This window comes from Apodemus sylvaticus, chromosome 10, assembly GCF_947179515.1.
Source record: "Apodemus sylvaticus chromosome 10, mApoSyl1.1, whole genome shotgun sequence".
Lineage (NCBI taxonomy): Eukaryota > Metazoa > Chordata > Mammalia > Rodentia > Muridae > Apodemus > Apodemus sylvaticus.
The window spans coordinates 20,920,366-20,945,458 of record NC_067481.1 but is presented as its reverse complement, the minus strand read 5'-3'; the positions used below and the strand labels follow the sequence as shown (position 1 = coordinate 20,945,458).

General features: G+C 50.8%; 1 protein-coding gene across 1 annotated transcript in view; it reads right to left on the bottom strand.

Moving 5' to 3' along the window:
• Window positions 1-19,964, bottom strand: part of Mpp3 (MAGUK p55 scaffold protein 3) — a 28,314-nt gene extending 8,350 nt beyond the window's left edge. Inside the window, exons 1-15 of the mRNA XM_052197036.1 lie at window positions 19,903-19,964; window positions 18,786-18,910; window positions 18,438-18,556; window positions 18,143-18,220; window positions 16,690-16,770; window positions 16,290-16,427; window positions 13,926-14,007; window positions 12,062-12,147; window positions 10,040-10,114; window positions 6,895-7,091; window positions 3,836-3,900; window positions 2,297-2,317; window positions 1,733-1,774; window positions 615-779; window positions 453-533 (exon numbers count right to left, since the gene is read on the bottom strand). Coding sequence (XP_052052996.1) covers window positions 453-533; window positions 615-779; window positions 1,733-1,774; window positions 2,297-2,317; window positions 3,836-3,900; window positions 6,895-7,091; window positions 10,040-10,114; window positions 12,062-12,147; window positions 13,926-14,007; window positions 16,290-16,427; window positions 16,690-16,770; window positions 18,143-18,220; window positions 18,438-18,556; window positions 18,786-18,810 — 1,255 coding nt within the window. The 5' untranslated portion in view covers window positions 18,811-18,910; window positions 19,903-19,964. The remainder of the gene's footprint in view (window positions 1-452; window positions 534-614; window positions 780-1,732; window positions 1,775-2,296; window positions 2,318-3,835; window positions 3,901-6,894; window positions 7,092-10,039; window positions 10,115-12,061; window positions 12,148-13,925; window positions 14,008-16,289; window positions 16,428-16,689; window positions 16,771-18,142; window positions 18,221-18,437; window positions 18,557-18,785; window positions 18,911-19,902) is intronic.
• Window positions 19,965-25,093: the final 5,129 nt, after the last annotated feature.

Genomic DNA, 25,093 nt, shown 5'->3' with positions numbered 1-25,093 from the left:
GAACCCCAAGGAGTGGGCTGAGCCACCTAGACAAGCTAGTATCCAGCTGCAGCAATGCTGCCCATCTCAGCAGTGCTTGACAATACCTCCTGTCACCAGCTCTGTGGCTTCTGTGCCCAGCATGCTCCTCTTGGCCTCAGCATGCTCTGGACTCATCTCCCTCCCCAGCCAGACACCAGGCAGGTGGAGATCTAGCCATCTCAGAGGGTCTTAGAGGGACACTGAGAATGAGTCTCTCCCCATCATCCCTAGGTCCCACCATATGCATATAGCAGACAATGTCTGCTGGACTCTCTTGCCCAAAGTACCAAAAAGGTCACGATGAGCATGAAGACTCCAGTCTGGAAAACACTCATGGGGGCACGGGCATGAACATACACGCAAGTACACACACACACACACACACACACACACACACACACACACACACACACCCTCCAAAGCCCTCTTACGTGGAACAGCAACACCAAAGTGTTGGGGGTCCTCAGCCACCACCCTCTGCTTCAGCTCGTGGAGGTGGGCTCCCAGGGACCCTGGAACAAAGGGCAGGTTGACTCAGTCAACCTGAACTCCAGAGGAAGCCAGACAACCTAGAAACTCAGGATGTCACCTACCAATGAGAACCACCAGGCGGGGCCGCTCCCCAGGCCGGTGTTGGTACCTGGCCACTTCCTCGTAGGTCAGCAGTGCTTGAGACTCAGCTCCTGCAGGGACCTTTGCTTCCTGCGAGCCACCCAGCCTCTCTCTGCAGCCCAGCCGGAAGCTTCTCCGAAGACCAGCTGGTGGGGGGGGGGTGGGAGTAGGCGAAAGGGTAAGGTTGCTTTGGCTCTGGGGTTCCCCCAATAAAGACCTTCTTCAGTTAGCTGGGCATGGAGGTAGGGCTGGGTGCCTGGCTGCCCAGGCTCCTACCCTGGATGGCCAACTCGGGAACGTGCTGATATAAAGAAAAAGCAGCCCCCGGATCCAAAGTCTGGGGTTCAAGGTCACTGATTTCCGGGGCGTGTGACTGACCTTGGGTTAAGTCTCTTAATCTCTCTGAGCCTCAATTTGCTCATCTGTAAAATGGGAGCTCGATATATAAGTGGATGGTTCCAGGATGGATCCCACACCAGGGGAAATGTCCCTGAAGGACGTTATTGGGACAACTGGTGATGTTTTAATAACCACATTTAAGACAATAGACTTGTATGCAAAGGAAATGTCCAGGATTTGATTGCTATCCTGAAGTCATGTCACAGGATGTCCTTGTGCTTAGGAAGTACAGACCGAGGCATTCAGGCATAAAGGGACAGGATGTGTACATTAACTCCCATGTGACAGGCGGCAGAAAAGGAAATGAGAAAGCATCGGTGTCCCCAAGTCTCGTGGGGACCATCCAGGAGTTCACTGATTCTGTGGGCTTGAAATCACATCTAAATAAATCTTGGGAGACAGGTGCCTGTCTTCTATGTTGTTTAAGGGGGAAACAGAAACCCCACCACGGGGTTGCTGGTGAGGTTTACACTGAATAAACTCCGATTAAGATGATGAAGATAAAGTTAGTGTCAACACAGTGCTGTGTCTCTCTCCGGCTCTGCAGCTGGGCGGGGCCTGAGCCTGAGTTGGGAGAGGAACCCCCTCCCCCAAGGCTCAGCAGCCCTTGACGGATTCCTGGGGCTTGAACCTCAGGTTCTGGAGCCTGAGCCCATGCACAGGCTGGGAGGGCTGCCGGAAAGAGCCCACCACTACTCACCCACATAGTGTCCTTTGAAGTACCCATCGCAGTCACAGGTCTCTGGAAACCAAAGAGAAAGAGGGGTGAATCATGTTGGATACATCTCAAGCCCAAAGGGCCCCAGCCCACAAGGTAACCGGGCGAGCCCTCTGGAATGACGAACCGGGGAAGCTCTAGAGAATTCAATCTCTTGACTGTCACGGGATCAGAACTTCTGTTTTTGTTCCATTCTCCAAGCATAGGCCCCCATCAACTTTTCCAGCCCTTGGTGGGGATTCTGGACCAGGAAGCCCCCTCCCAGTCTTTCTGGGTTCCAGAATGAACACAGGGATATGATGGAAGGCCTCACCCCTCAGCCCTGTCTTCCTGTTTCCTGACTCTTACCTAGCCCTGGGGGTTCCAGCTTCTTCCCTTAAAGCCAGACACACGGGGAGGGGCCCTATGGCTTGGAAGCCCATTCCCACCTCACACATCTGGGCACAGACACCCGGGTGTGGGGAGGAAAGCCAGCCCCCTCAGCCCCAGATGCTCCACAGAAAAGGGGCATCACTCATGTGCACGGGGGACAAACAGCAGGCCTACCTTTGTCACAAGGCTGATCATCTGCAGTTTGCATAAAAGACAGATGGGACAGCGTTAGTGCAGGGAACCAGGAAACCCTGCGGCTGAGAGGCAGCTACAGCCTCAGCAGCCTGAGGAGACTTCCATCTGTCCCGTCCCCCTGCTCCAACAAGCCTACGATCTGAGCAGCCCCACGTATTAAACCCCCAGCCCTGTTCTAATTAGTCTTCCTGTGTGCGACTCATTAGCAGCCAGAGAGAGCTGGCGTGTGGTCAGTAGAAGTGGCCTCCTGGCTGCTTTACCCAGCAGCCTCCTCAGGTGAGCAGCAGGCCTGGAAACATGGCCTTTGGCAGCGGCCGACAGGATGGAGAGTCCAGTCCCACACTGTCCCCCTTTCCTAGAGTTTAAGACCTTCTTGGAAAATGCAGGTGCCTAAGCAGGCCCCTCACTCGGGTATAAGCCAGCAGCAGCAGAGGATAGGTTCTGGAAGAGCCCCTCTCTGTGAGGGGCTCTGAGACCTGCTCACAAGACTTCTAAAACCCAACATGCAAGCTCACACTCCAGCCTCCATGTTTCCACATGGGAACGAGGACAGCGGCCTCCCCACGCCACAGGGCTATGGCGGCCCCAGGCGAGGCAGAGGCTATGCCTCAGCAGAGAGCACCTTGTGTGTATGAGGCCCTGGCACTGGTGCTGCTACTACCACACAATAATTGTTAAAAATCCGAATAGAATGCAAGGCAGTAGGCAAGGCCAGGGCTACACAGAGAAGAATATCAGACAAACGCTGGCTACCCAGCCAACTCTGTTTCAGCAAAGAACTTCTTAACATGCTTCTAATACTACATCAGACGCCCTAGAAAGAAAGTTGTGTCAGTTTCAAATTCAAGTCTGACGAGTGTCCTATCAGTTGGAACCTTCCAAAAATGTCAGGGAGGTGCAAGGACTAGCCTCTCGGCTTCTCTGAGCCACACCAGACAGAACTGTCCTGGACCATAGAGGGTTGTCCAGTCTGTGGCCCAAGGTTTGGGGGAGGATACATGCATTGGAATAACACTAAGACAAACTATTATCTACAATGTTCATACTTGAGAACCACACTGTTAGTTACCAAAAACAACAACAACAACAAAAAAATCTCAATCATAATGGTTTAAGGATTAACCATTAAAAAATGGTTTTCCTATTTTATGTCGGGGTTCCATAGCTATCTTAAGATGCATAAGGCCAGGCATGGACACCCCTGATTCCCATTCAAATTTAAATATTTAAATATTTAAATTTAAATATTCAAATTCAAAGTGTTCCTTGGGAAGCTAACAAAGGCTGAGCATCTCCTCCCAAACACCACATGAACACCCGCAGAGGTTTGCAAACCAGGTTGGTGCAGTGTCTCCATGTTCCTCTCTAGGACAGCTCCCCTCCCCTCCCCCCACTGCCTCTTCTCACCTTCTTCTTCTGGAGGTCTACAGACTGTCGGGGCCTCTAATGCCCCTCCTACAAACTCAACATAGACTCCTCCCCCCTCTCTTTCACCTCCCCACCTGCCGGTCCACTCACAGGGGGGCTTTTTGAAGTTCTGGGGGCTTGGTATGGTGCCAGTGGTTCTCCGGTAGCTCAGCCGCCTGCAGGGACACAAACGGGCATCGTCATCTGGGTCAGAGAACTGGCTGAAGGGAGCCTTCTAGAAACTTGGAGGAAATCAAGGCCTGAATCCCACGGCTGGGCACACTTCAGCAGTGCCAAGGACCTCCGGCTACACAGTGAGCTCTGGGTAGGGGACACTTTCACATGACCAGCACATAAGGAGGGGACACTGAGTATCCTGCCCTGCAAAAGGCTTGCCTGTCCCAAGACAGCCACACAGTGGAACGCTGGCTGGTGCCCCCAGTCGTCCTTGTTGGTTACCCCACCATGGCTGACTCCTGAGGCAGGGAGGTTCTTCTCCACCCCAACTCTGCCTCCCCATCTGTGAGGAAAATGGAAACTAGCAGGACTTTCAGGAAGGGTTACAGGTCAGAAGTGACTGTAACCACACAACACACACACACACACACACACACACACTCATTGTAGGGTGTGGCTTTCCGCAGTGTATGCTCCTGGGAGGAGATCATAAAGAAAACGTCCCTCACACCAGCGACCTTGAGGTAAAGTGTGTGTTGGGAGAAGGCCTGGTTCTTTCTCTGCAGCTCCTTCATAGCACAGCAGGGGTTCACAGCAGGGCTAAGATGGCCAAATACAAGAGCCAAGTATGCTGGCTTGCACCTGTAATCCCAGCACTCCAGAGGCTGAGACAGGATTGCCATGAGTTCAAGGTCAGCCTAAACTACAGAGCAACACCCAGTCTCAAAGCAATACTACTACTATTACTACTACTACTACTACCACCACCACCAACAACAACAACAACAGCAGCAGCAACAATAATAAATGAATAAAAATGGCCCGGGGCTGGAGAGATGGCTCAGTGGTTAAGATCACTGGCTGCTCCTCCAGAGGTCCCAGGTTTGCTTCCTAGCACCCACATGACAAATCACAACAACCTGTAACTCCAGTTCTGAGAGATCCAATGCCCCCTTCTGACACCCCCAGACACCATATGGTGCATATAGCATACATCCAGGCGCACACACACACACAAAACAGATAATTTTTGAAAGACATATAACACAAGCCAAAACAATCCTAAGTACTGGCAGCTTATGGTCAAGTGTACATGCCTAATGAAATATTAGATAAGCATTAAGATTATAAATGAGGACACTGTAAACTTGGGAAATGCTAATGTCAAAGTCTCAAGTTAGAAAAGTTTCTTTGTGTGTGCCACACACAGAGAAAACACAGGGGGCACATACACTGTGCTCTTTGGACACAAGCAAGACTTTAGACAATATTCCCTTCCTAGTCTCCGTCGTCTGAATGCTTAGTTTATATTATAAGGTCTCATTACCCTGTGACCATGAGCTCCACATCTGCAGACCTAGACAACTACAGCTTGAAAATATTTGGGAAAAACAGACAGACAGACAGACAGACAGACAACCTGTGCCTATACTGAGTGTGTACTGGCGACTCTCTTCTCCTTATTCCTCCACAATACAATGTGCCAATCTGTCACACGGCACTTACTCTGAATGTGTCTTAGTGACATTTTATCACTGTGGTAAGATGCTGTGACCATGGCCACTTACAGAAGAAAGTTTAATTCGGGGCTCACAGTTCCAGAGGGCTAGAGTCTATGCCCATCATGGTGAGGAACATGGTGGGAGGCATGCTGGAACTGAGCTGAGAGCTCATATCTTAACCCACAAGCACAAGGCAGAGAAAACTAAATTGGAAGGGTGTTGGCTTTTGAAACCTCACAGCTGGCCGGGTGGTGGTGGCGCACGCCTGTAATCCCAGCACTTGGGAGACAGAGGCAGGTGGATTTCTAAGTTCGAGGCCAGTCTGGTCTACAGAGTGAGTTCCAGGACAGCCAGGGCTACACAGAGAAACCCTGTCTCGGAAAAAAACAAAAGAGAAAGAAAGGAAGGAAGGAAGGAAGGAAGGAAGGAAGGAAGGAAGGAAGGAAGGAAGGAAGGAAGGAAGGAAAGAAAGAAAGAAAGAACCAAATAAAACAAAAACAAAAAACCCACAAACAAACAAAAAAAAAAGAAACCTCACAGCCCACCCTGGTGACACACCTCCTCCAAAAAGGCCACTCCCTCCTTTTTTTTTTTTTGTTTTGTTTTGGGTTTTTTGTTTTTTGTTTTTTGTTTTTTGGATTTGGTTTTTTTGAGACAGAGTTTCTCTGTATAGTCCTGGCTGTCCTGGAACTCACTCTGTAGACCAGACTGGCCTCAAACTCAGAAATCCGCCTGCCTCGGCCTCCCAGAGTGCTGGGATTACGGACGTGCGCCACCACCTGGCCACTCCCTCCTTCTAATCCTTTCCTGACAGTTCCGACAACTGCAGACCAAGCATTTGAATATATGAGCCTATGGGACCCATTGGCAGCCAAACCGCCACAACAGAGCATCCTAAATCATCCAGGGAAGAGTCACAGCGGCAAGAGGATGTGGGGGATGGAGGAGGAATATGCAAACGCAACATCATTCTGTGCAAGGTCCTTAAACACTTACTGATTTTGCTATAGAGAAGGTTCTAGAAGCAATCCTAGCGTATACTACGGGGTAACTGTACACATTAACTTAGTTCAAACGTGCAACTGGGCCTGATGGGAGCCCTGGAGGGAGGTTGAAGCAGAGGATTACAAATCAAAGCTAGCCTGGACCACAGAATGAATTCAAGGCCAGCCTAGGCAACTTTGAGACCCTGTCTCAAAAAATAAAAGTGAAACAGAAGGAAGGCTAGGATCTGGCAGCTGGGCTGGAGCGCCTGCCTAGCCAGGTTCTAGATCTAGATTCCTCAATAGTGAAAAAATAAAAGTAAATGCCTATACATCTATTTGTCAACTGTCCATCTGACTGGCTATAGGGCCAGAACCCACACACAGACACAGGAACAACTGCTATTTACCTCAGTGGACTCCCTCATGACAGAGGTGGCAGAGACCCAAGGGGTTTCCATATACCCGTGCCACCAGCCACCCCATTATAGTAGCACCCCAATCCTACCTCTCCTGGAACTGCTTGGAGGGGATGAGGCCGGCTCGAAGGTTGGTGTCTCCCACTCTCTTGGCCTGCCACCAGGTGGGGTCCTCTTGGCCCACCACCTCCAGGACCTGCCTCCGCTGGAAGGGCAGGCCAGCTTCCTGGCAGGGGATGGCACGGTCCTCCCGAGGGTCATAGTGGAAGAGGGCACGCATGAACACCTGGGTGGCAAGGGCTGCAGTGAGGGGACCCTTCTATACAAGGGCGTAGGCTACACAATGACAGTGGCCATTCACAGGGAGAAAACACATGGTTCCGGGAGTAGAAGGCTGGTTAGAGACACCTTGCATTTGTCTCCCAGTTTTCTTCTTTCACTGGGGATATTCGAGTCAGGAAATCCATGGGTAATGGGGCAATGAGTGGCTGGGACATGGCTCAGGGGGACAGTGTGCTAGTCAAGCACATACGAGAGCCTGGTTCTATCCCCGAGACCCTGGTTCCAGCCCCAGCACCAACACCAACCAGTCAGTGGGCAAAGGCACATCAGATGCAAGCCGGGCAACCTGAGATCAATGCCCAGTTTCCTATGTTGAAGAAAACTAATGCCTACAACTAGCCCTCTTGACCTCTCTGTGAACACTGTGGCATGCACACATGTGCATGTGAATGTGCGCGCGCGCGCGCACACACACACACACACATATTTAATTATAATTAATGTGAAAAAAATTGTATAGACATCCCCCACGTCTGACTTTCTCTTTGCAACTGAAGCTTTTCCCTGTGGCTTGATCTGCCCTGCTTAGAGCCCCAGCTACACTAAGCTAGCAGCTAATCCTGGAGACAAAAAGCAGAGGCAGGCACAATCTGTAACTGCTCTTATTTTTAATGCATGATGAACTCAGGATACCATCTAAGCAAGTAAGGACCCCAGGGGTCCTCGGAGGGAAGGAGCTAAGACAGCGACAAAACCACTGTGGCCAACCTTGTCCTTCTGTCCCATGTTGGTAACTGACATCTACATTTTGACAGCTCCACCTTGACTGTCCACCATGTTCTTAGCCATGTCTCCTCCCTAAGGAAGGTGGGGCAAGACACGGAGCTGCTTCCCATTTCCTGGTTCTCTTGTCTCCTGGTGCTGTCAATTGACTTCACGGATTCTAGTTCTAGACTATATAGGCCCATTAGTTTAGTGGCAAATAAAAAGAGAGATTAGGTGTCCAAAACAAAAGATTAAGCTAGACTGCAGTAAGAACTTCCTGGACCTCTGTAGTAGGGACAGGTATTCTCACCCAGATACAGATACAGCCAGTGAGTCCTTCACCAATAAAGCATTGAGATCTGCAGTGGGCCAAAGGCTGTCCTGGGCCTTCTTTCAAGGATTTGGCACAGGGTGACAAGGCTGGGATTGTCCCATCCACCATGACAGAAAGTAAAAAACTCATTCTGCTTCCCTTTCTGCCTTATGCCCAATAACCTGAAGTCCAAATTCAGTATGAAATCAAGTTGATACCATCCTCGATATCCTCCAAGTCTCTTTTAAAATTATTTGTTTTATTTCATGCCCACTGGTGTCTTTGCCTGCATGTACGGCTACGGGAGAGTGTGAGCTGAAATGTAGGTGCTGGGAATTGAACCCGGGTCCTCTGGAAGAGCAGTCAGTGCTGAGCCATCTCTCGAGCCCCTCCTCTGTGGTTCTTAATAATCTCCTACCGGGGCTTCCATAATAGCCTTGCTCTGTGCCTCCGTGGCCCTGGCCTCTGCCCACTCCCCTTTCCTCCAGGGGCTACACAGAGAGCTTTCTGAAAGCCCTTGTGACTGGACCAATCCTTTCCCTGAGGAACAGGAACACCGCTAACCTCTCACCAAAGCAGGAGAGCTATCTCAGCAGGTGAAGGCGCTTGCTGCCACGTCTGATGATCTGAGCTCAATCTCCACATTGAGAGCCACATTGTAAAAGGAGCAAACTCACCCTTGTAATTTCTCTTCCGGCCTTTATGTGTGTGCTGTGACGCATGACACCCCGAATAGCCAATAAACAGGCCTTCCCGCCATGCTGGGGCTGGTTCTGGGACTCTGGGGTGTCCTCCCATCCCCAGGGCTGTCACCACTTCAGTGCTGGCTGGCTGACTTCAATGGCTAGCACAGGCAGCCCTTTGCCTAAGGACCTACTTCCTGTGGCTGCTGAGTCTGCTGGGCGCTAATCTAGCAGCCAGGAACTACAAAAGAGCAAAGCTCCCCATGCCTGGGAGGAGTGGATGGATGAACACATCTCCCCGGCTCTTGGCTGGGAAGAACAACAGGCACGTTCTGATCCCAGAAGCAAGCCGGTTCAGGATTAAGCACTAGGCACCCTCGGCGGATGGTGACTTCTGGGTAGCATGCTCTCTGTAGGACTGGCTGCCCTTTCCCTCCCCTCCCTACCTGTGCATGCAGCCTGGGGTCACTTCCCACCAAATAAATCCCGTCTTCAAACCCTTCTGCCAGCCAGGGACACACAAACTAGACAGAAACGGTGCTGAGCACCTTACAGCGGAATGCGAGGCCCCAGCAACACCCCTCCCACCTGACCTCAAGCCCTTCTACACTGTGTCAGATGCCCCCAAACATGCTTCCCGCCACAGGCCTCTAAACCCCTGTCTAACAGATGCCTTGGCCTGACCTCTCTGAAGCTCCAACCTCACCTTCCTCTAACCCCCAGCACCCAACCCAAAACACCTTTGAGACAGCTCTGGCTCTATAGACTATGCCAGAATCTCAGTGCCACACAGCGGTGAACCACAGCCTCCCTTTCCACAGTCAGAACCCGATGGCGGAGAAGCCAGCACAGAGAGGTCACCACCAAGGTTGGCACAGCAAATGGCCAAGCTAACGGCAGCTCCTACACTAGCCCAGCACTCAGGCCCTCAGGCGCCTTCTCTTCTCCATGGCCCAGATTTTCTACTTCAATTTCAGTAAGCTTGCATTTTGTTAGCACGCCATGTAAAATCCTGTCTCCAAACAGCAGGGTACAATGAGTCACTTAGGACTATTAAAGCCCTCAGCTGGAGACAGGGGACTAGGGCTAGAGGCACAAGCTGTTCAGATGACTTTGCCCAAAGACTGGCAAGTTTCAGAGCACCCACCCTGCCCCGGCAGAGAGAGCTCCAGGGAGACCACCTTCCCATACCTTGCTCTCTTTCAAGCGGTCTTCCTCCTGGGTGGCAGGGATGATCTTGAGAGTGATGGATCCCTGGGATTGGGCCTGTAGGGATAGGGAACAGGGAGGCCATGGCTTTCCAGCCCAGGTCTGTGAGTTTCAGTCTTACTTCCTTTCTTCCAGGCCTAATAATGGGTGGGAGGAGTCCAGAATAGAAGGCAGACTGGCAGCTTCCACTCCTCTACCCTGGTGGGAGTTGCTAGGAAGAAATCAAGTATTGCAGCAGGAGACATGGCTCAGTGGTTAAGAGCACTGACTGCCCTTCCAAAGGACCTTAGTTCAAGTCCCAGCATCCACATAGCGGCTCTGTAACTATAGTTCCAGGGACCCAACACCTTCACACAAACATACATATAGGCAAAACACCAATGCACATAAAATAAATCACATATATATAGAGAGACGCATGCACATATATATACATATACATATCAAGCATTGGCTTATGATAGTTAATATTAACTGCCAGGTCTGGAACAAGTAAGAAAATAATACACTGCCTTTTCATGGGACAGAGAAGATCATCATTTCAGGCAGAACTCAAGACAGGAATACATTGACTTCCAGCTTACCAGACCTCAGGGGTCCTAAGTGCTCCCATTCTTCATGTTCTTGGGGCTATTTAATTTATTTTTAAGATTTACTTATTTTATGTATACAAGTACCCTGTTGCTATCTTCAGACACACTAGAAGAGGGTGTCAGATCCTATTACAGATGGTTGTGAGCCACCATGTGGTTGCTAGCAATTGAACTCAGGACCTCTGGAAGAGCAGTCCGTGCTCTTAACTTCTGAGTCATCTCTCCAGCCCCCTTAAATTTTTTATTTATTTATTTTTATTAAATTATTGATTTTTGAGTGTATATGAGAGTTGCATGTCAATCTATAGACCATTTGTATGCCTGGTGACTGTGCAGGCCAGAAGAGGGCGCCAGATCCCCTAGGACTGAAGTTGTAGATAATTGTCTGCTGTCACATGGGTGCTGGGAATTGAACCTGGGTCCTCTGGGAGAGGAGCCAATACACTTAACCACTGAGCCATCATTCCTGCCCCTCTGGGGCTATTTTAAAATCCTACTTCAGTCTACTTATCCTAGTCCTGCCTGGTTAGTACGTCTGTCTTGGTCCCACGCCTCGCGGGGGCTCTGATCTTAGGCCACTCTCAGCTTTCTAGGAGGATCCCTTCCCTTCAGAGCCCTGCACCTCAGTATCAGAGCCCTGGAGGAAGAACAGGATTACTGTCCCAAGGACACAGGAATTCAGTCTAAATATGAGGGGTTTGGCGTCCACTGCCAGGATCCCAGGATGTTCACAAAGGGCCGACTGCACCTGCATTCCCCTCCCCCCACCATGGAGGCCCTGAAGGACAGCCTGTCTCTTGAGCACCCACCCTGTTTGCACCACCCCCACAACCATCAGAGGTCACCAAAGTCAGTGGAAGATACCGCAAGGATGAGCCTGTCACAGATGCAGAGGGAGCTCTTCAGAGACCCAGAGGAGAAGGCCTCCCAGAGCCAGGGCAGACCTGCCTCTGCTCCCCAGTTTGTGTGAGATCGTGCGCTCACCACGACCTACATGTTGCCTCATCTGCCCCAGAACAGACTGTCACGTGTCTTTGTTTTTATCGCCCAATCATTTCACTGTTATAAAGTACTTTACCCTTCTTCCATGCTAAGGACAACCAGGCACAAGTTGAAAAGCCCTTTCTCTCCCTCAATCGCCTAGAAGACTGAAAGTCAGCTGGGCTAGGATAAACCCACGGCTTGGAAGGGTTCCCAGGCAAAAGAAGAGGAAGGGCATGCTGAAGAGACAAGCAGACAGAGGGGAAGAGGTTGTCGGGGGAGTTGGGGGAGGCAGGTGGACTGAAAACCATTTTGCCTGCCCCATCCTCACACAAACTGGGGAGCGGAGGCAGGTCTGCCCTGGCTCTGGGAGGCCTCCTCCTCTGGGTCTCTGAAGAGCTCCCTCCCTGAAGTCTACTGCTATACAGACCAGAATTTGGCTGATCTCGTCCGGACGCTTGTGCAAGACGGTGATCCCGTTCACCTCTCGGAGCTCGTCACCAACGTGGACCAGACCTAGGAGACACGGAGTGGAGGTCAGCCTGGCACTAGAAGAGCCCTGACACTGGGCTTGTGCCTCTGAGCACTGGAATCACTGCAGGACAGATTCAGGTCTAAACACGGGGAAAGCTGACAGACACTCAGCACTGAATTCAAACCGTTGTTGGGGAGGTCCCAGGTACAAGGTGCATCTGAGAGCCAGGCACGCCTACAGCGGTCCTGCTGAGTAACAGACCCAGCAAGCACACAGAGGGGCCTCAGCAGAGAAAGCTGCATTTCTTCTCCTTCATCTCTGCTTGGTGTGATTGTGTGTGTTTGTGTGTGTGTGCATGTCTGTGTGTGTATGCAGGTATACAGATATACAGGTGTCTGTGTGTGTGTGTGTGTGTACTTGTGTGCACACCTCAGGCACCACCCACCTTGTTCATTTGAGACTGGGGCTGGGCCTTTCACTGGGATCTGGGACCGAGGATCCAACCCTTCCCTAGCACTGGGATTACAAGCCTGTGTGAGCACATTTGGGTTTTACATAGGTTCTGGGAATCAAACTCTGGACTTCATGCTTGGGCAACAAGCACTTTAGCAACTGAGCTATCTTCCCACCCTGTCTTTACTCTCCTGGTCTAGAGACACACCTCAAGAATGCCTTTCTTAAGTCTTAGTAAAGAAACTTAAAGGCATCAGTGTGTGTGTGTGTGTACATGTATGCATGTACGCATTTATGTATCTACCCTTTCTATCTATGTATATATCTATATATCTATAATCTCATCTATATTTGTTGGTTTTTACATCTATCTATCTATCTATCTATCTATCTATCTATCTATCTATCTATCTATCTATTGACTCAGATGGCCTAGCTGACCTCAAACTTACTCTGTAGCAGATGACTTGAACTTCTCAGATCCTCCTACCTCCACCTACTGAGTGCTAGGATTTCAGGCCTGCACCATCATGCCTGGTTTTATGCAGTGCTGCAGATGGAACCCAGGGCTTCATGCACTCTGAACAAGCCTCCTACCAAGCTGTGCACCCAAGCTAGCTTTATCTACTTTAACAGGCTTTTGCTATGTTGCTCAGGGCTGGTCTTAATCTCTTGTATGCGAGGAATCATCCTCTCTGAACATGCCTTCTCCCAAGCAGCTGAGACTCTAGGTACAAGTGCCACCCCATGCAGCACTGCTTAGCCGCTGCTTTAATGACAAGTGTCCTGACATAATTTGGCCTTTCTTTGTAGCTCTGAGCGGGCACTGGGCCAGCCGCAGCACCATTAGCAGTGCAGATTTCTGAGTCAGTCTATCACATGTTACTGATACACTCATTAGTGTTTGGGAAGTAAGGTCTAGTTCCCCAGACCTGGAGGGGAACATCCCCCTCCACTGAGAGGCCCGCCTACCAGATTTCCCATGCACTGATGACTACCAACTTGTTTTCCACCCAAACTAATTTGGGTCATGAACGTACTCCTGTCCACAGTAGTTTCACAAGGTGATGAGGTTACTGGAGGTGACAAAGATCATCTCCACCCCAGCTAGGATCTCCAACGAAGCCCATCTCTAAGCTTATGGGTTATAATCTTCTGCCAAATGCCTGCACTCCTTCCTGATCGGCCATGAGAGCTCCGAGCCGATCAGGCTTTAATTAAATTCCTATTGACCCTGGGACCCTGAGAATCCTATCCACAAATCCCCAAAGCAAAGCAAATCCCACAAAGGTTACCCGAGAGGTGGGACTAGAGAGTCACAGGCTCAGCCAGGCTGGTATCCCATCATTCCACAGGCTCCACTCACCGCTCCGATCTGCCGCACCCCCTCGCATGATCCTGGCCACCACGACAGCCCCCGAATGCTCATCCCTTCGGATAGTTGCACCCTGACCAAGAGACAAGAACAGACAGGCTCAAGCAAGGCAGCCTCTACACAACGTACAGGTTTTATTCCTTCCTCCCTCTCACACCCCAGAAGATGATTCCGTGGAGACCTTGCCAAGGCTAAGAACACCGTAAAACTTGGGGTGGGGGATAAGCAAAACTCCACACTTTATAGTTTACAAAGCACAAAGCAATGATCCATTTTGCACAAGGGACCAGGCCTTCTGCATTGGGTGTGGTGACACATGCCTGCAACCCAAGCATGTAGGAAGTAGAGTTAACCCAGGCATGGAGAATGGAGAATTAAGAGTTCAAGGTCATCCTCAGCTACATGAGTTTGAAGCTAACCTGAGCTATTTGAGAATCCATCTAAAAATGGATAATAATTAAATACAGCTAATGAGATGGCTGAACTGATAAAGGCATCTCCCACCAAGTCTGAGTTCAAATCCCCAGGACCCACACTGCTGAAGAGAATCAATGCCCACAATTCCCACAAGTTGTCCTCTGATTGACATACTCATGCTGTGGCAACACACACACACACACACACACACACACACACACTAAATGCAATTAACATTTTTATATAAATAAATAATACATGAAGAACTGGGTATCAGAGAAGCTAAGCATCTTCAAAGGCATCCTCATGAAAATGGGGGGAGAAGGCTTTTGATGATGCTAAACCCAGTGTTTACCCAGTCTCATCACAGCCCTTGTCACTTGCAAAGACATTTAATAATGAGGACAGTATGTGCTAGCAAATTCTCAACCTGCCTCAAGCCAATCCCAGTGTTCCTGAGCCTTCTGTTACTGCCAACAGGAACCAATTATGCCCCCACCAGAGCATCAGGGCCAGGATTTTGCCCATGAAACACAAAGAGATGGTTTCACAGATTTAAAAAAAAAAAAAGCACTAATTCACTCCCAATTTCCTGTACCAGGTATGTGCCAGTCACATGTCAGGTTAGCGACGAGGGGGAGGGGAGCCCAGTACAGACACCCCAAGACTGATACCCAGCTCAGCCACTGACTAGATATCATGTGGCCTCAGCAAGAGTCCCCTTGTGCTCTCTGAGCCTGCTTCTTCTAGGATGAGGAAGAGCATTTAACTTGAAAGGTTGTAGCAAGGGTCCCATGAGGAACATGCATGCGTCATGTAAACAGCAGGTGTCCAATGAACGTTTGTCATATGTTACTGATGATCTGTGCAAACATTTCACGTTTGTCATTACTGAGGTCGTGTTGTCGTCAGCACAGAAGATATATTCTGCTGACTACAGAGGCTGCCCACTGCACCTCCTGAGGTCACTTGTCCCCTGGCCTCCAAAGCCCCTACATCACTGTATATCACATATTCCTCTCTGGACCAACGCCACCCCTAACACTGTGAGTGCACAGGAGAGATCCCAGGCTGCATGTCAACTCCACGGCACAGGTGAGGAAACAGAGGCAACAGAGACATCTTCATCTGTTGGGAGACATGGCTCCCCCATCGCAGGGCAGCTGAGGGAAACCGGAACCGGAGAATGCCAGCTCTGAGGTTCTCCGAGGCAAGTGCTAAATTCTCTGGACACCCTCATTTCTCTCCATGTGATAAATAAACTCCCTCTCTGCCCAGTCCATCACCACTGAAACAGGGCCAAACCAGTGTTTATCTGCCAACCTCTAGGAGAACGGCTGTGCCCGCGGTGCTTCAGTGTTCAGAGTTAGAGCAGCAAACTGTCTATAGAGGACGGAGTATACATCGTGGGCTTGGGGTGTGGCTTGGGGGTCTCTGCTGCAATCGCTCAGCTCTTCGTGACAAAGGAATAAGCATGACCTTGCTTTTAAAAACAGGGGCTGGAGGGATGGCTCAGCGGTTAAGAGCACTGACTGCTCTTGCAGAGGTCCTAAATTCAATTCCCACCATCCACATGGCAGCTCACAACCTTCTGTAACAGGATCCCATGCCTCTTTCGGTGTATGTGTCTGAAGACAACTACAGTCTATTCATAAAATAAAAATTTTAAAAACAACAACAAAATTAAGCTGTAGGCTACATTTAGCCCTTGGACTACGGAGTCTAGTAACTTTGATCATGGCTGTCCTCAACAGCCACACAGGTTGTTTGCTGCACAAAATGGCTTAGCCGTAACTGAGAGACACAGTTTCCACTCAGGAAAAGAGTGTTCCGGCAAAGCGGCTGTCATTCACCGTGAATTCGGGTAGGGTGCCTTCCGGGTTTTCCAGGTTGGGGGTGAGATACAGAGGAATGTTGTAGGGGGAGAGAGGCACATACCAGGGGTTCCTTATTCTTCACCAGGCGAACAATCTTCACCGATTCCTCTTCAAAATCTTCATCGATATTATCGGGCAGAGGGGGCAGAACAGGATCGAAATTCTTCTGGGCAACAGTGTCATGTACCATGAGTACAGCCTGCCAGGGATGCCAGAGAAAAAAGGCTGACTCTATGCCCTCCCAAAGGTAGAGGTCCTTGGCTGGGCACGGGTAGAAAGGGGCTCATATCTCCTGCCTAAGAAACGCCCCCCTCCCCGGGGGCATCTCTCAAGATCCTTCACACAGAAGCCTCCGCCTCTCCACCTCAGGACTCTGTCTCCAGCACTCGCTCTGCCCCCCCCACCCCGTCCTGGGAGACATAGCCGCGTGGGTGGGCGTGCAGGGACTGTGGCGTGACTACCCTGAGGTGGGGGGTGGACAGCAGCTGCAACAGCTCCCTCTCATCACTGTGCACGGAGGCGGCCTGCAACTCCTCCATCACCTGTAAGAGAAGGAGACAGGAGGCTGGGGTGCCTGCTGAACTCCCTTGGGAGGAAAGCCCTCTTGCCTGAGCCTCAGATACAAGGATCCTCTCCGGAATGGCTGCAGCACCCAGAAACATGTCACGCTGGCCACTCCAAGGCTGGTGGAGGCTCGGGGGAAATCAGGCCAGGGGCCAGAATGCATTCACATATGTACAGAGAGCATACCTATCGTGCACTGCGGCTTTCTGTGGGTCTTCTCAACAAACCGAATGCCATGAGCACGTTAATTTTGCTATTTAAGGATGAGGTCCAGAGAGATCACAAATCTTACCCTGAACACAAAGCTCACAGCGGCATAGCAAGAATTTAAACCCAGCCTTGTCTGGCTGTACAGTCTGTGCCTCTGACTCTAGGCTATTCCACGGATGAAGAAATTGGGGATGAGAAGTTAGGTGAACTTCTTTAAGGTCACACAGCTAAAGGCAAAATCATCAGTGCAGAGCCTGGGTGATGTAACCCTCTCCAAATGATCACAGTGTAGAGGAAGGTACAAGGTCTGCCACAGACTCTCCCATCCCCCACGGGGCCATCTTCTGGCCTGGGGCTCTCTGGGAAAGAGCCCAGCTAACTAGTTGGATATCAAGTGATCTATATAGGAGTCAGTCTAAGTCAGCAACTGGGACAGCTAAACCAAAACCCACAAGAGCTAGGTATGTGAGAAGTCAAGAAACCAGAGCCAGTCAGCAGGAACACGCTGTGAGTCCCTTGAATTCGGGACTTCGTGCCAGCCTCTCAAAGCCCAGACACAAGGCGCTATCTGACCCACTAATGTCACCATTTCTTGGAACAGGTGGGGAGCTGCTGATCGGATCCAAAGCTCTCATTTTACAGCTGAGGGAACAGGGCTGTTCCAGAACACACGGTCAGCAGGAATCACTATGTCTCCTGGCCCAGGCTAAGGCTAACAAGGCTCGCCTTGATGCCAGAAGGTTCCGGAAAGGCAAGAATGAGAGAGGACTGAACTACAGCTCAGCCGTGCAGCACCTGCCTAGCACGTTCAAGGCTTCAGGTTTGATTCCCAGCAACACACACACACACACACACACACACACACACACACACACACAGAGAAGAGAGAGAGAGAGAGAGAGAGAGAGACATACACACATACAGACACACACACACACACAGAAAGAGACACACACACACACACACACACACACACACACACAATAAAGGAGGAAGGGGGAACAACCCCTCCCTCTTCATCCTCAGTCTCCCAACCTTCGATGTCCCCAGCTAGGGAGTGGTTACGAGGTGAGTTAGAGCCTTTTCTGGACTTGGGGTGATGCTCCACCCTAAGTCAAAACATTACAACCTGGGACTTACGTCCTCAGCCAGGGCCATGGCGCTGTGCAGGACTGGAGTCGGACTCTGCCTCTCATAATAGCGGAGTTTCTCGTGAATCTGCAAAGACACTTGATTTCTGCTTTACCCTGGATACCACACACGACCCCCCAGGGTTATGGTGACACCTACGGCCATAGGCAGGGTCCCCTTCATAGCTGTGTATTTGGAAAGCCCTACCTAATGAGTTAAAAACCCTTCATGGGGCAGGGACGTGGCTGGGATGGCATAGGAAGAGCCTCCCTTGGGTTGGGGGAAAGCTGAGCAGGGGGTTCACCTTCATTAAATAACTGAGGCTCTTCTCACTGAAGACGTCCCTCAGGAAGCCCATTTCCTCCCTGTGGTTGGAGTCAGGCCTGAGCTGACAGGTGAGAAGTGCCAGGGTCTCATGCAAACCTGAGGAAGAGGCCAGAGAAACAAGGTCCAGGAACAGAGGGACTTCCTGTCCTTGAGAAATCTCCCGGGCAGCATTCCCATCCTGCCTTGACACTGGCCACCCTGCAGGCTCAGGTCTGCAGGGTGGGCCGGGAATAGAGTGGTCAGCGGCAGCAACACCACAGCACCGGTCCTGCTTTTGGTTTGGTTTTCCCCAATCCCGGGAGCAGCCCAGGTTGAGTACACTCACCCGAGTCTTCGGACAATACTGGCATGCCTGTGCCCAGCAGGTCCCCAGCTGTCCCTACAGTTTGTGTGGGTGGGAGAGGAGTCTCTCAGCAATGAACACACATCACCCGGATCTGCTTATGACCTCTGTGAGGAAAGAAGAAAGAAGAAAGATCGGGAGGGGGGAACAGTGACTTTTGGGGGAGGAGGTTGGGCAGGGAGTAAGACTTGTTGGGTGCCTCCCATATGCTAAAGATGCTGTTCTTTTCTGACTATGCGTAAAACCTTAAAGGATGAACACCAATGCACCCATTTTACTGATTAAGAAACAGAGGCTGGGGGTCCCTAAGTAACTTTTGAACCAGAATAGGTACTCAGATCACTTCTTCCAGACTGACCTTGGCAGTGCCCAAAGGCCCCCGGTCTTGTGCAGGATGCTCTCGGCCACAGCCCCACCCTCTCTACTACTTGGTACCTTCCAAGGTGCTTGCTGAAGTCTCAATATCCCTTCAACAAGTACCTGGTTAGGGCCTGCAAGAGCTCTCACCCCGACCCCACCTCCAGCCCCCAACCCAAGGAGAGCCTCCAGTCTGGAGGCAGAGATGAAGAAGTGAGAGTGGAGTTTCTGTTCTACCGGAAGCAGGTACACTATCTCAAGAGCTCCCCTCCCCAGGTGCTCTGTAGCACGTGGACCTCAAAAAGTCCTCCTTCAGAGAGGGACAAGGACTCATGATTCATTCATTCGGCAGACATGGAGCTAGCCCGCTGCGTGGAGCACCAGTCACACCAAAGGCAGAAGAATGGTACCCGGCCTCCGCCCCCACGCCGGGCTCACCCCTCGGCGGCTTCCAGCTGCGCCCCCCGACTGCCCCCCTCCACTCCCGGCTCGAGCCGCTTTCCGAGAGGAGCTGGGGGACAAAACCCCGAGGTGGTGGGGGAAGCTGGGAAACAGAGCGGCGGGATGGAGCAGGGCGCACGGGATGCGCGGGCGCGGAGCAGTGAAGGGGACCGCGGGCCGGGAACCGAGCCCCCGCCGGGGAGGGTGGGTCGCAAGGCTGTAGCGCACCCGAGGGGCGAGTCTCTGCTTCCCCCCTCCCGCCGCGCACCAGGTCCCTTGTGTGCCACGCGCCGCTTCTTACCTTGTCGCGCCAGGATCTGAGATCGGTGACCCGGAGCCGCGCGGGAGCCACCAGCCTTCTCCGCCACTGGCTCCGCCTCCGCCGGCCCCTCCCTGCCGCGGCGCGCGGGGTCGTGGCAGCGCGCACGGGCGGGGGAGCGGCGCGGGCCCGGAGGGGCGGAGCACAGCCCCGCAGGCTCCCCTCGCAGCCCCCGCCCCGCGCACCGGCTCCCCGTGGACACCTGCTCCGCCGAGAATCCGATTTTGCAAACATTGATTGAGAGCCCCGCAAGTGCCAGGCACTGTGCCAGGGGCTGGAGCTTCAAAGCCAATCGAGGAAGAGAGGCTGCACTGGGTCATTAGCGAGCCGAGCAGGGGGCGGGGGGCGGGAGGGGGTGTGCAGCGGGCAGCAGCACGGCCAACCCGTGGCAACAATGCTACGTGCTGCGAAAGATTTATCGGTGCACGCTGCCCTGGGGACGGGGAGGCGCGAGGGAGGAGAAGTATGGCTGGGAAGAAGGCAGCTGGATTCTGCCTGGGTGGGAGGGGGTAGGGCTGAAAGAGAGAGAAAAAGAAAAAAAAAAAAAAGACTCCAGTGTCCCCGGCTTCACCGGGGTTGGGGTGGGAGGTGTCCGAAATAGCTGGCTTCTACTGTGCTCCCAATGCCCCCATATACTCCTAGGACTACCGATTATTAGCCGCAGATAGAGAGCCAAAATTATTTCCTCGCTTCAGTTGAGGAAACTGATGAGTATGCAGGAAGCAGTAGAAAGGTACCCCTGTGTGAGGGAGCAGGGGCTGGGAGGGTGAGAAGTGGTCTGGTGGGTGTGTCCCCTCCCTTCAAATACAGCATCAAAGAACATCACAGCGCATACTAAGCCGGTTAAGATACACATGTCCCAGAGAGGTAGGCAGAAGACAGCCCTTACAGCTTGCAAATTTCCCCTCATCCCTCAAGCTACTCCAATGTTCCTCAAATTGTGTCTATGAGTCACCTGAGGTTTGTGGAGCAAGTAGTATCGTCTGCATTTCTGACAGACCCCCCCAGTGACATGATATAGATAGACAGCAGGCCCCACTTAGAGTGGACAAAAATTAAGAACCCTAACCATCTTGGTTAGGTTTTCTACTGCTGCGTTGAAACACCATAACCAAAAGGCAAGTTGGAAAGCGAAAGGTTTAGTTGGCTTACATCTCCATCCGTGGAGGAAGTCAGGCCTGGAACTCAAGCAGGGACGGAACCTGGAGGCAGGAGCTGATGCAGAGGCCGTGGAGGGGTGCTGCTTCCTGGCTTGCTACCCCTGGCTTGCTCAGTCTGCTTTTTTATAGAACCCAGGACCACCAGCCCAGGGATGGCACCACCCACAGTGGGCTCAGCCCTCCCCCACCGATCACTAATTGAGATCCTTACAGCTGAATCTCATGGGACATTTCCTCAAGCAAGGTTCCTTTCTCTCTGAGGACTCTATCTTGGGTCGAGTGGACACACAAAAGGAGAGAGACAGGATCTTACTTTGTAGACCAGGCTGGCTAGAAACTCACAGAGATCCACCTGCCTCTGCCTTCTGAATGCTGGGATTACAGGCATGTGCCACCATACCTGACCACAGAAGTGCTTGAGCTTTGGAATTTTTGAAAAGACAGATGATGTTTTCTTTACTAGAGCACTGCCAACAAAGGGTGATCAAACAATTGTTCTGTACATGGTGTGTGTGTGTGTGTGTGTGTGTGTGTGTGTGAAGAGAAAGAACTCAGTCCCCACTTCACACAATATACAAAATTGAATTTTTCGGAGACACCATAAATCTAATTCAATTAATACAACTCCTAGAAGGAAACAATATATTTAAAAACTGGTGTAGGCATAGATTTATTAGAAAAGGTTTTTAAACAACAGCATAAATAGATTGCACAAAAATCTGAACTGTGGGGCTGGAAAGATGGCTCAGTGGTTAAGAGCGCTTTGTTGTTCTTGCAGAAGACCCGGGTTCTGTTTTCACTGCCATGTCAGATCACGGAACCGCCTGTAGCTCCAACTCCAGGGGAATCTGGCCTCAGCAGATACCTGCACTCACATGCACACACACACACACACACACACACACACACACACACACCAGAAAAGCCACAAGCTGGGAAGAAATATTATCTGATGAAGGACTTTTGTCAATAATAAAAAGACAAGCAGCCAAAAAAAAAAAATTGGACAAAGATGCAAGCATACATTCCACTAAAGAGAATACACAAATAACATATTGCCACATGAGTAAATGCTCACCCAACATCATTTGTCATCGTGGAAATGCAAATTAACACCTGCCAGTTCCCGCCGCCATAACAAAAATACCACAGGCTGGGCGCTTTATAAATAATAAAAATGTATTGCTTAAAAGCTGGAGAGTCCGAGATCAGAGCACAAGCCGGATTATGACTAGGGCACTATGTAAGCTTCCCTCACGCATCAAAAGAGGCCAGGGGGACAGAAAGGCATGGAAGGAGCCAGGGAGACAAGGGCTCTGCTCTCCCCGGGCGTCCTGGAAGGGCACTGGTGCCTGCCAGTGAGTGAATGGGCAAATAGAGATGTCTGGATGCACAGTGGTGCCTAAGGTGGTTGTTGTACTATTTCTGTGATCAAAATCCTCTGAAAAAAGCAGTATGGGGCTTATTCAGGCTCAAGTTCAAGGATACAGGACATCATAGCGAGGGTGGGGGGTTGGGGAGAATTCATGGCAACAGGGACTTGCAGCAACTGGTCACATCCTGTCTGGTAATGAACCAGCGGGTGGTGTGCCTCTCTCTGCTGCACTCCCTTTCTTGGCATGCCGCTCACAATGGGCATAGCTCCCATAATAAACTTAGTAGAGATAAGCCTCCCACAGATATGCCCAAAGAATTTCCCCAGACCAGGCTACGCGGCATATGTCTGTAATTCCAGCACCTGGGAGACTGAGTCAATAAGATCAGGAATTCAAGGATAGCCTAGGCTATCTCTATCGGGAGTGGGTGGGAGAGGGCTGGAAAGATGACTCAGCCATTCAGAGTGTTTGTACTTTATCATGAGGTTCAAAGTTCAAATCCTAGCACCCAGTCTGAGTGGCTTAAAATACGTGTGACTCTATCTCCACAGGATCCAACACCTTCTTCTGGCCTCCAAGGGTATACACACACATAAATGTACATATACTCACACACACACACACATGCATGCTCAAACACACACATAAATGATAAAAATAAATAAATAAAAATAAATAAAATAAAGCATAAAAATAAAATAAGCTTCATATGTATGTATATGTCCTACACTAGAGGAGTTTTAGAATTCTGGCTTGTTTGGGGTGGAGGTTGTTTTTGTTTTTAAGCAAGCAGATTAGAGGGAATAGCAACTAGAGGAGGAAGGAGATTTGAGTGGCTGAGAGTTCAGAGTGAGGGCACTGGCCAGAGAGCCGAGTCCCACCACAGACAGATGGTGCAAGGGCAAAGGCGACCAAGATGCCCGGGAGGTCAAGGCGTGATTCGCCCAGCCAGAGCTAAGATGCTTGGTGCAGAGACCACAGCAGAGGAGCTCCCATGCCTCGGCAGGAAGGAGTAAGAGATGTATTTGTGCAAGAGAGAGTGTAGGAAGCCTAATCCAGAAAAGATGGATGCCAGCGATCCCGGAAGAGGTGGCAGAGACTCTGCCTCCGACTACAGGTGCTCCTGGCTGTGCATGGCGTTCAGCCCAGGCTCCAAAGGGAACAAGGAACCATTCCAAGAGGAAATGGGCTCCATCCCAGATGGGCATCTCCAGGCGAGGTGAGTCAGAGGAGGATAAAAGGGAAGGTCCTCAGTCCCATTTAAATTTCAGTGAGAAGTAGGTGGCTATGTAGCTCAGTGGTAGGGTACCTGCCTAGCATATGCCAGGCCCTTGAATCATAGTAAAAATATATATATATAAAGAAAGAAAAGAGAGAGAGAGAGAGAGAGAGAGAGAGAGAGAGAGAGAGAGAGAGAAGATGGAAGGAAGGAAGGAAAAAGAAAGGAAGGAAGGAAGGAAGGAAGGAAGGAAGGAAGGAAGGAAGGAAGGAAGGAAGGAAGAATAGAAAGGACTTAGTATTTAGAACTCAAATATGGCTAGGCAGTAGGAATGCACACCTTTAATCCCAGCATTTGGGAGACAAAATAGGAGTATCTCTGAATTCAAGGCCAGCCTGGTCTACAGAATGAGTTCCAGGACAGGCAGGGCTACACAGAGAAACCCTTTCTCAGAGAGAGAGGCAGGGTGGGGTCAGGGGGAGAAAGAGGAAAGAGAGAGAAGAACTCAAACATGCACATTGAAAAGTGCCTAAGCCAAATTCTCAGAGCGCTAAAAATCAGAACACCTGTGCAACCCACACCCCGATGGAGAAGACAGCAGCAGCTCCCAGAATCCCCTGCAGACCTCTGGCTCACAGCTCCTGTGTTCCCACTCTATGGCTTAATCATACAGTATGCATATTACTGATGCATTGGGATTCAGTCTGGTCAGCTTTAGACATGAATAAATAGACTCAGAATATGCCTCAGTCCCCAGTATCTTCAGTATTTTGTATACAATGTATCCTTTCCACCCAGGGACGGATTTTGTTGACAATGTGTCCCTGCCATTCAGGAATGGGTGTTTTTGACGTCTCCCACTCTGTGGCTTCTGTGTCATCTTTTGATGGACAGTTTTTTACTTTAATGTAGTCAAGGCCATCAGTAATTTTCTTTGTGCTTTTTATTTATTTTTTGAGTCTCAAATATTCTTTCCCAGGGTGAATTGATAGAGTTCTTGCCTGACATTCCGGAAGTCCTCCGTTTGATTCACAGCACCACAAACGCCAGGCCCTGGGGCAGCACCTGAGCGGTAAAGACGGATCGATAAGAATTTCAATATAATTCTCAGCTACATATGAGTTCAAGACCACGAGACCCTCAAAACTAAAAGGAAATAGGGGCTGGGGAGAGGGCCCAGTGGGTAAAACACTTCACACACAAAAGTGAGAACTAGATTTGGATCTCCAGATCCCAAGGAAGGCCAGGCATAGTGCGGCGTGTCTGAAAGTCCCCTGCTCCAGTGGCTGCGTGGGAGGCAGAGACGAACCCCGAAAGCTGAGAGCCAGCTAGCCTTGCACACACCGTTAAAGTGACCTTCATTTGTCTGATGTAATTGTCATCTCAGGGGTTACTGCCTCTGTCTGCTAACCCAGGCT